The sequence below is a fragment of the Bombyx mandarina genome, chromosome 17 (assembly GCF_030267445.1).
Source record: "Bombyx mandarina strain Sakado chromosome 17, ASM3026744v2".
Classification (NCBI taxonomy): domain Eukaryota; kingdom Metazoa; phylum Arthropoda; class Insecta; order Lepidoptera; family Bombycidae; genus Bombyx; species Bombyx mandarina.
This window is the reverse complement of record NC_143223.1, coordinates 8,454,000-8,465,680: the sequence shown is the minus strand read 5'-3', so window position 1 is coordinate 8,465,680 and position 11,681 is coordinate 8,454,000. Positions and strand designations below refer to the sequence as shown.

Below are 11,681 nucleotides of genomic sequence, written 5' to 3'. Positions count from 1 at the left end.
TAATTAAAATTTAATTTTAAAATCTAAAGTACTCTAAAATTGACCCGTCTTCAGTGTACATTATTTTTTATTTTTTTAAAAATTAATACATTACCTTATCCCTTAAACGAGGCTCGGAGAGTAAGTAGCGGCTTGACACGATAACCACACGTGACTAACCTAGTAAAGATTATCTTTGTTCTTTGATGCAAATGAAAAATAGAACACGGATGATATAATACGGAATAATTAGTGATAAATTTGTGAAAATGAAATATTTAAACTAAAATAAAATAAAAAGATAAGTATTAAATGGAACCGGATGAAAAGGCTCAAAGTTGTGTCCTATGAAAACATAAACACAACCCGACTAATCTATGTTGTTCGAATTGATTACGCGCCTAAACACAGTTCGCGCAGCTTCTCCGAAAATCAAGGTTGGAAACAAACAGGTCGAGAAACCTCCCATTAAAAAAATGTAATTCTCAAAGCTACACTTATCGAAAAAAGATCTCATTTAAAATCCCATTGATCTGGTTATCAATTTGAATTTTTTTTTTCAAAAAACGGGATCTCTTTTCTAAATACATTGCTGCTCTGTAAAAAGAAAAATATATCGAGGGCTCATTACCCGGTGCTATGGTCTGAACAAATTCATGACGCAGATTCGTGAAGGATAGAATAACGTGGCGTGGTGTAATGCAGAAAAATATTCTAGCCCTAACGGTAATTTATACCATAAAGAAATTGTACATGCTTCAGAGAGTAAGATAAGTTTTTATTTAAATTTTTCAGAGATCCATTGTGGAGGTTAATACGGGTTAAGGACTTTGGGCCTCTGTAGAACAGCCACAAAATTCGTAGCGAAAATGAAACAACGATATTAATGAAAAATGTATTTATTTAGTAACGGTTTTCATTACCATTACAGGTATTGATGTAATTAATTAATAATCGGCCGTGTTAGTTTTTGATGGAGCGCGTTACAAATTGAAATCCGATATGGCATATATGGTTGTGAGCTATGTGTGAATATCATTACAATTATTATAACGCATATTAATATAGTTTACTTAATTATGTGTCCAGTTGAGTTAACATATAATACGGATGAATCAATTCAAATATCCAAAAGTACCTATAATGCACTTTATAATACGTTTGGCATACATAGCTAATAACGTTGAAATAAAATTCGGTAATTAAATATTAATATAAAATGTCTTATCTACAACTAACTTAATCCCGTAATGCTCTGTGATGTAATAACAATAAAATATAATATTATTTATTAAATTTGTTTGTCTGTTCATTGCTCTGTGTATTGTTGCGAGATCGTTTTCATTTGGTTCAAATTTCATTAATCCACAATAGAATGCGAAAAGCTAGCAGTCGCCCATCGCGTTCCTTGTAAACCATAAATTCGGCATGTCAAATAATATCTAATTGTGCTACAAACAAAGACATGAGTAAAATAAAAGACAATAAAAAAAGAACCACGAATGTAAAATTTTAGTCCTATCGTATCTGGAATCTCCAACACCATCAGTTTCGTTTTCGGTAAGAACCCCTATACATACAAACTTGTCTAAAGTCCTCAAAGTCACAGCTATGAGCACCAGACATCGATTTGTAATTCAGATAACAACTTTGGATTCATTACAGCTATCCGATCCACAGTTGTTGGTCCCATTTACAAAAAAATATACATACACCACACGTTTGCTAGGTCTTATTGTACTGGATTCTTCTATCTTACAGCCGAAACTGCCACAACGACACTTCTTCTGTTCTTACTTCTATACAATTTAATAAGTCTGTAACTAAATTTATGTTTTTCATGTAAATCTACACTATTTTCACTATCCGCTTTTTCTCGATTAATTCTCACTGTTGGCTTGTTGAGTTTTTCCTTAACTTTTATCCAACGATCGTTTTTCCAGTCGTATTTTTTTCCTATCGACAGTAATATATCCTCGAAAGTCGGCCATTTTGGGTCTTCACTTTTTCTTGGATTTGTTGTAAAACTGTGATTGTTTACATTTATGTGGTTATTTGTAGACTTTTTTCTATCATTAGTACTGTTGTAAACGGTATTAGTGATATTCTTGAGATTAATATTGAGTTTATTCAGTAATGGACTTTCTTGTCCGTGAAAGCTTTTCGCGGTGTATTTGTAACGCATTGAATTAATATTGTCATCTTCTAACTTCTCCTCTGGATATTCATCGTAAAATGTTTCGATTTCACGTTCAATTTTATCTGTGAAACAATTCAAAAAACGTTAAAATACAGTGTGTGTGTCTTTAATTGATTTACTTAATATTACGCGGAAATTATGTTGATTAGCTTCACTCCTTTATGTTATATTATTTTATTGTACATAGAAATATACCTACCGGGTGGTATGGGATGGAATACGTTTGGGATGGTATGGACATGTGATGAGACGAAATGAAAATGAGGTTGTTAAGAGAGTGTTAACTATGAATGTGGAAGGATTTAGAGGAAGAGGTAGACCTAATAAGAAATGGATGGATTGTGTGAAAGACAATATGGGTAGGAGGAGAGTGAGCAAAGAAATAGTATATGATAGAAGAGTATGGAAGGAGAAAACATGTTGCGCCGACCCCAGGTGACTGGGAGAAGGGCAGGATAATGATGATGATGATGAGAAATATACCTAGTATAAAATAGTTTAGGAAGAAACTCTTCATTTTTGACGTATTCTGGATTTCACCTGTATTTATTAGATGCAATGCTTCTAATATTGGAAACAATTTAAGATCAATAAGACAGTAAAGAAAGATATCGAATCAAACTAAGCACAAAAAAAGAACTTGAGTTGCTCATTTTATATTTGCACGGAAACGCTTTACCTGCCATCCTTTTGTATAGTTCAATATCATGTCTGAGGGTCTCTCTGTCTTTTTCCTTCCACTTTCCGTCACCTCGATCTAAAGAAAATAAATTAAATAATACATTATTGCTCGCACGTAATCCCGCTATGAATAAAAACCTTTTCAGGCTTAGTACAGAATAACGCTCTTAGCAAAGAAGTATTGAAAAAATACTTCATACGTATATTTATAGAGCTGATATCAAATATGTAAAAATTTTAATGTTCATGGATAACGAATTACAGATGATCTCACGGATTATTGGATGTTAGCACTGTTATTTCTTAAGTTCATCAATATGAATAGCGTCACAGTTTTTCTACAAATATACACCTCGACACAGTGACTGTGATTACGTTACTTGACGGTTATTGTTTTGCTCTGTCAAAAAATGTCAACAACTTATAGTTATTAGAACATACTTATATCTGCATTCAGTTTTTATTAGAAAAAAATGGTTACATATATATTTTGACTTAGACTTCAAAAGAATGAAATCTACCTGATTGTTTGAAATAACTAGAACATTGTATTTTCAACCATAAGTCGAAGTTTTAACTGCACAGACCGTGAGCTCGTCTGTTCAACCAATAAATAACATTTAAAAATTAACATATACATATGTCTGATGTATATTTCGAATGAAACACCATATTGTGCGAGTGCTTCTCGATAGCCTCAAGTAGCTAACCTTCTAATTAATGGCCGAAGAGATACCATTCTATAAGAACCTCTAGGCTGAATTTTTTTCCTGTCTATTCTATGTCTATTTATTCTGGCTTCACCCTGACTGGTCCGTAAGCACGTAGAGCCCAGCCTGAAAGAATTTGCTAACGTCTACCCTAGCAAGATCATTCCTTCGTAAAATCTACCACCGCCGGATCGGAATCGCGACCAACTTAGAAGATCCCGCGAGAAACTCAGTGGATTGTATCTATGGACTTCCAGGCTTACCATAGTTCGACAAGAGTCAATAACTTACCTATACATAAAACAACGATGATTACGCAGCATGCAGTTTGTAGTACATTGTGTACCATTGTCTCAAAATATCTTATTATAGGTGCGTCAATCTAGAACAAAGAAACATTGTTCGTTAAACATAATAACGTAAATGACCACTTATTTCATAATAAACTAGTGACTATATAACGCAGTGATTGATTTTCGTTTCGAATAAGCAGAATAGTAGATTTTATAATTATATCCCTCTGCTGAGCGTTGCGAAAATGATGTTCAATAATAAGTTAAGCTGTAAATTTAAATTTTTTGAAAAACAAACAATCTTGCTAGTTTCTCCCGCGAAGCGTTCGTTTTTTTTTATTGCTTAGATGGGTGGAGGAGCTCACAGCCCACCTGAGGTTAAGTAGTTACTGGAGCCCATAGACATCTACAACATACATGCGCCACCCACCTTGAGATATAAGTTCTAAGTTCTCAGTATAGTTACAACGGCTGCCCCGCCCTTCAAACCGAAACGCATTACTGCTTCACGGCAGAAATACACGTCGTGAAAAAGTGTTAGGATTATTTAAGTGAAAACTGTCTGGGGTACGGTACATAGTAGTAAGATTTACCAGTAAAATTTGGCCACGTAATTACGTAGTGTGAAAAAAAAACCCCTGTTCAGAATCTCATAACCCATTGTCCTATGACTACGAATACACCTAGCCCCTTTCTTTGTACCGCAGACATATCGATACATCTTGCAATAATTTTGTTTATTTAACACCCATCCAAAATAAGAATCCCGATAAGATTTCCCCTTTGAAGTAGGAAGCACCAACAACCGTTTTTTTTTTTCAAAATGGTGACTAATCTATTTCTAGCGCTACACATACTTTGCGTTTTCCGAACAAGTATTAAAAATAATTAAAAGTAAGCATCTACTGTGTCATTTGGTGTTGTTTACCTATAGGGCGTATAAAAACAACCCATCTCAGTAATAATTATTATTAACCAAGTAGAAACGTTATCTCATACGAATTTTACGAGCAAAGCAAAAGCTTTACATATGCACTTTTACTTATGGTTAATTCAACTTACGCCCCGTTTTACGCCATCGCTTTTGCATAGTCCCATTTTACATAGTGAAGGCAAGTTTGTTTAAATAAGCGGTTGTTTTTATTGTACAGGGTAACTGAAACACGTTGCAAAATGCCGTGCGCGAAGTTAATTGCACTTAGATACCACCACCACCACCCTGCCTGTTTCTGCCGTGAAGCAGTAATGCGTTTCGGTTTGAAGGGTGAGGCAGTAGTTGTAACTATACTTGAGGCTTTAGAACTTATATCTCAAGGTGGGTAGCGCATTTACGTTGTGGATGTCTATAGGCTCCAGTAACCACTTAACACCTGGTGGGCTGTGAGCTCGTCCACCAATCTCAGCAAAAAAAAACCTATAGGTCAAACCTCAATTGCATTACTAGCCGCTACCCCACATTTCAAACTAGAACACATTAGTGTTTCGCGACAAAAATTATCAAGTATGACGGTACCATTACAGCCTACGACTGGTACTAAAAATTTAGTACACTGCGTGTCTCTATGACAATCGTCCCTGGATCTTTGTTATTAGATATGTACATACATACGAGTATACACTTGATGACAAAAGTAATAAATGTTATTTGCAATAGTTTTTTTTTTTAAATTGTAACAGTATTTATGGCCAGACTAAGTATATGCGCGTGCGGGTCAGATGCATGTTAATGTGAGTTTTTTTTTTAAATGAATTAAGGTTTGATTTTCATTACACGATGCTAATTTATCGTGGATCGGCGTTAAGTAGGTTCGATAGTTCCATCGTATAAACTACAAAGGATATTAACGAATGAACACTTATTTATTTAATTCTAGTAAGCTGTTCAATTTCGACTTTCTACTTCTTACTTAAACAAAAAAAAAATTGGTCTAGTTCGGTTTGTGTTCCTTAGTATTTGCTCAAAATTACAATGTTAGAAAAAAGTTTATTTAAATGTAGGGTTAAAATCACCATATCATATACATATTTATTATTAATTTAAGCATTTTAAAATTTTTAGTATTAGCACAACAAACTTAAAAATGACTGTTTGCATGAAAGTAAACGAAAAGGGAAAAGGCTTTCGCATTTAAAAGGCGACACTCACTTACTTTTTTTTTAAATTTCTCGCAATTACCGGTGACGGCTGTACCTAAGAGATGTGGCGACTTTTTAATTTGTTTTAGACCTACTTTTTTACTAAAACATTCTCGACATCATCTACACCCGGTGCGATACTTTTTTCTAATTATACGCTTAACTTACTTGAGTAAGGTGTTAGGGAAAAACCGTTGTTTTAGTGAAAGACTAAACACGAAAGCGAAATATCTTAGAGTCAGCAATTGCATTAAGAATTATATGTTTTTTTTTTTTTTTATTGCTTGGATGGATGAACGAGCTCACAGCCCACCTGGTGTTAAGTGGTTGCTGGAGCCCATAGACATCCACAACGTAAATGCGCCACCCACCTTGAGATACAAGTTCTAAGGTCTCAAGTATAGTTACAACGGCTGCCCATCCCGACAGGAGCCCTCTTCTTCGATATAGCGAAGGCGTTCGACAAAGTCTGGCACAACGGTTTGATATACAAACTGTATAACATGGGAGTGCCAGACAGACTCGTGCTCATCATACGAGACTACTTGTCGAACCGTTCGTTCCGATATCGTGTCGAGGTAACGCGTTCCCGGCCCCGTCACGTCACAGCCGGAGTCCCGCAAGGCTCCGCCCTCTCCCCGTTTCTATTTAGTTTGTATATCAATGATTTACCCCGGTCTCCGGAGACCCATCTGGCGCTCTTCGCCGATGACACCGCCATCTACTACTCGTGTAGGAAGAAGGCGTTGCTTCATCGACGACTTCAGACCGCAGCTACCACCATGGGACAGTGGTTCCGGAAGTGGCGCATCGACATCAACCCCACGAAAAGCACAGCGGTGCTCTTCAAAAGGGGTCGCCTCCGAACACCACGCTGAGCATCCCCCTCCCGACTAGGCGCGTCATCACCTCCGCCCCCGCCATTCGCCCAATCACGATGTTCGACCAGCCCATACCGTGGGCCCCGAAGGTCAAATATTTAGGCGTCACCCTCGACAGTAGGATGACATTCCGCCTCCACATCAAGATGGTACGCGACCGTGCCGCCTTCATTCTAGGACGTCTCTACCCGATGATATGTAGGCGAAGTAAAATGTCCCTTAGAAATAAGGTGACACTCTACAAAACTTGCATACGCCCCGTCATGACCTATGCAAGCGTAGTGTTCGCTCACGCGGCCCGCACTCACTTAAAATCCTTCCAAATTATTCAATCCCGTTTTTGCAGGATAGCCGTCGGAGCCCCGTGGTTCGTCAGGAACGTCGACCTCCATGACGACCTGGACTTAGAGTCCATCAGTAAGTATCTCCAGTCGGCGTCGATGCGCCACTTCGATAAAGCGGCACGACACGAGAACCCTCTCATGGTGGCCGCCGGTAACTACATTCCCGATCCTGCGGACAGAATGGAAAGCAGTCGACGTCGCCCAAAACACGTCATCTCGGATCCTCCCGATCCACTAACGGTGCTTCTAGGTACTTCAAACACCGGTCACCGTTCTCGTCGAACCCGTCGCTTGCGACGAAGGGCTCGACGAGTAAATTAACTCCCAGACACAGCCCACTGAGTTTCTCGCCGGATCTTCTCAGTGGGTCGCGTTTCCGATCCGGTGGTAGATTCTGCGAAGCACGGCTCTTGCTAGGGTTCGTGTTAGCATCGTCGTCAGGTTTGAGCCCCGTGAGCTCACCTACAAATGTTAGGGTTACGCTGAAATAGCCTCTCAAGGCTCTCAGCTTAGGTAGGATAAAAAAAAAAAAACAACGGCTGCCCCACCCTTCAGACCGAAACGCATTACTGCTTCACGGCAGAAATAGGCAGGGTGGTGGTACCCACCCGCGCGGACTCACAAGAGGTCCTACCACCAGTAATTACGCAAATTATAATTTTGCGGGTTTCATTTTTATTACACGACGTTATTCCTTCATCGTGGAAGTCAATCGTGAACATTTGTTGAGTACGTATTTCATTAGAAAAATTGGTACCCGCCTGCGAGATTCGAACACCGGTGCATCGCTTCAACACGAATGCACCGGACGTCTTATCCATTAGGCCACGACGACTACAATATATGTGAATGTCTACCAACAATTTTTTTGCCTAAATTTCCATTAGCCATAATAAGGAATGTGGATTTGAAATTTATATCCAGACGAATGTTAGACTTGTACATATTTTCACTAGCTTTCTAAATTTATCAATTAACTTTTTTTTATAATAAAGTAGATAAAAGTGTTGTCATGGCAACGGAATAAATAAATACTGAGAAGAACAGTTTTTTTTTTTTTCTATTTTCACTAACTTTTTCTTAGTCTCTTCTGTATTTATTTTTGTTCTTATAAAAAAAGTGATTCTTATTTTTACATAAACATCCCTTCTGTGGTATTTGCCTATGGGCTAGAAACGGCTACTAGAGACAGGATTTGATAACTTTCCAGCATCCTATGTCCTTGACCGCGATATGTCCCGCGAAAGCGTCAGAAATATTAGTCTAGTTTCGTAATGCCTTTAGTATGGAAATTTTATCAAGATACACAGTGAGGATACTTCTAAATTGGGCTTTCATAAAAGTAATGTTCTTTGAACACACTGAAGTATCAGCTATATATATTTATAAGTATATTTAGTGTATAAGTATATTTAGATAGCGTTCTAGAAACAAAACAGTCGGTTTCGAACATAATAAGTCTATGTAAAACATAAGATTAACGCTTCGCCAATGGGATCAAATCATCACCACCTACCATTTCGACACTCATGAGTAATTAATCAAACAGATCGTGTGTTAGAATTATTTTACAAAGAATATAAAGCAAAACTCTTTGTTACTCGTACTTAGTACTTATTACTTAGTATATAGTATGGTTCATTAAATAGTAAAAAACGAACGATTGACAACCAATCTCAAATGAAGATAATCTATATTATATTAATACGTGAAGCAAAAACTGTGTATCCCTTTTTACGAAAATTGCGCAGACGGAGGAGTATGAATTTTTCCACACTTATAGAGAATATAGAGAAGGATGTCACATTGCTAATATTTTTTTTAAATAATACATAAAATATACTTTAAATCAATAAAGAAAACGTTACACACACTACATACCATGTATTTGACGCACACACGCTGCATACTATTTATTGACAAACTTTTGTTCTTGACGTCTGTGGTCAAATTGAGAATAGATTAAATATTGTTTGTCTTTGTTAATATTTTTTATAGTGTAGTCTTGGCGAAATTCGTGATTATAGAAGTATAAAATACAGTCATAATGGTGTACAAACTTACAATTCCAATTAATTATAGTCGAATTTCGACTACTGCGGGACTTCTAGTTAATTTTAAATGGGCATGTAAGTGAAATTTGTAATTTATTTTTTTTGAACATCAACAATAATAAACAACAGTTAAAAAAATCCAAGTAAAAAATAGAAAAAAAAAAAAAATTAAAAAAAAAGTGTAATAACGGGTTTACTGCTTAAAATATTGCATTGTCATCTGTCCTTGATAAGTATGCCAAATTTCGAGTAATTCTGACGTTTTGATGGGGTCAAAATCATGTTCAAAGATTCCGTTACATACTAACATAGATACTAACATACGTATGAAGCTAATAAAAGAGTATCTAAAATACATTTAGCTTTCAACAATATTTCTATGGTCTTGTGGCTTACATTCATTTTGATGCTTAAATATGAAAATTAATTGTATATATAAAGATATCAGTATCAGAAAATCACTATTCACGTTTCACGTAAATTTTATATACTCAATGAACTATATATACTGAGTCCTTAGAACGCATATCTCAAGGTGGGTGGTGGCATTTACGTTGTCGATGACTATGGGCTCCAGTAACCACTTAACGCCAGGTGGGCCGTGAGCTCGTCAACCCATGGATGAATTAAAAAAAAAGATGTTTGGTGTCGTGGGACACCGGATAAGAACGTAGTTCCTTATTATAAAAATATTAATTTTAAGTTCTATTCGAGGTATAAAGAAAATAAAACTGGAGGTTTCGCAACAACCCACGGTCATTCTGTAACGTGCGAACTTATCGTGATACACATCATTCACGGTTGTTTGCATAAGAGTAAGTGTATTGCGCAAATGAACGCTCTGAGATCGTGGTCAATGAATGATAAAAAAGTTTGTTATTTTTTGTACGTTATTACAAGGTTAAGTCGTACTCTGTGTGCATTACTAATAAAAATCTTACGTTACGGTCGTTTTTTCCCGGTTAGGGCCCCCCTCCGCATCGTCCCATAAGGAATTCGTTCCAAAAACCTCGATTCGAGTGAGAAAACAAAAACTTTTGACCAAAAATTATTTAAAAAAACCAAACAAACTCTTCACGTCTAAATATAACTAGATACGAAAGAGCGCCTTTGTGCTTAAGAAGAATGTGTGGAGCCAAGAAACCCTTTCTATTTTAACGAACCAAATCTCGTTGGTATTCAATTTCAAATGATACTTACCAACTCAATTAGACTCGAAAAACCAAAACGAAATTAACATTCTGATGTCTAAAGCAATCACGCACATCAAAACGCGAAACGAAACAAACTTTAAGCGATTTAATTTCAAAGAATAACCGAACTCGTTCACAAACTTTATTGGGTTATTTGAATTTTCAGAATCCCGCCGACACGTCTGCTCCGTCCCGTTTCCCGGACTCCACTGAAAGCCTATCTTTGTAAGTTCTATACTCACAGCCCCTTCGTGTACCATCCCCTTTGTTAGTGAATCTTTAAAAACGGTCGCATCCATTGCTTACCCAAAAGCCATGATTATGGAAAACACTCTGAGTAATAGCGCAATGCACTGTATACGGTGTAATATTTCAGTTTGGTGGTTAGGTAGACGATTGAAGTTTGTCCGCCTAGTAGACACCCCGGTGTATCCCCCTAAAAATATAACAGCATGTACTCATCTCATATAGTGCATTCTTTTCAAATCAGCTGCTGCCCTTTTAAGTAATTATTATTTACAAGCATGTTCCATGTTTTTTGTACAAATGGATGAACGAACTCATAGCATCTTGTCTTAAGTCGTAATGGGAGTCACATACGTGAATGCCGCTACCAAGCTTGAGACATGAAGTAGAATATTACAGTAAAAATCGTGTATTATCTACAACAATAAAACATAATCATTTCACCGATAGGCGAAATGAAAAAAGTACAAATTTAGGTCAGGGAAGTTTAGATGTTAACAATGTTCTTTAAGATAAGGGTTTGCGATTCTAGCCTTATCAAATTACTGCTTCCCTATCATGAAGTATCTAATAGCAGTATTCTTATCTACTTCCCTAACATACCCTTGATTTCCTTGTTGTGATTCAGAGTCAGGTAAGTTCACATGCCTAGCTATTTGTTGCAAAATCTTGCGTTTGAAGATTAGGTTATAATTTGTATTCCGAGGTATTTAAAGTTTCAGATTTGCCTCAATGTGGATTGTCAAATTCAAGTTTAAATGTGTATGAATTCAGTCAACCGTTTATAAGCTTTTATTTTTTTTAATTAAAAGAAGCTACAGTAATAAATAGTAAAACGAAATTACGATTCATCTATATATTAATACGTGAAGCAAAAACTTTGTATCCCTTTTTACGAAAATTGCGCGGACGGAGGAGTATGAAATTTTCCACACTTATAGAGAATATAGAGAAAAAGTGCACA

At 36.6% G+C, this 11,681-nt stretch overlaps 1 protein-coding gene across 1 annotated transcript; it reads right to left on the bottom strand.

Annotated features, from left to right (window-relative positions):
* Positions 1–862: 862 nt before the first annotated feature.
* Positions 863–10,683, bottom strand: LOC114240671 (uncharacterized). Its single transcript, XM_028171302.2, has 4 exons — positions 10,479–10,683; positions 3,862–3,952; positions 2,859–2,936; positions 863–2,241 (listed from the first exon to the last, which is right to left on the bottom strand). Exons 2-4 carry the CDS (start codon positions 3,917–3,919, stop codon positions 1,730–1,732), a joined length of 648 nt encoding a protein of 215 aa, XP_028027103.2. The 5' UTR covers positions 3,920–3,952; positions 10,479–10,683; the 3' UTR covers positions 863–1,729.
* Positions 10,684–11,681: the final 998 nt, after the last annotated feature.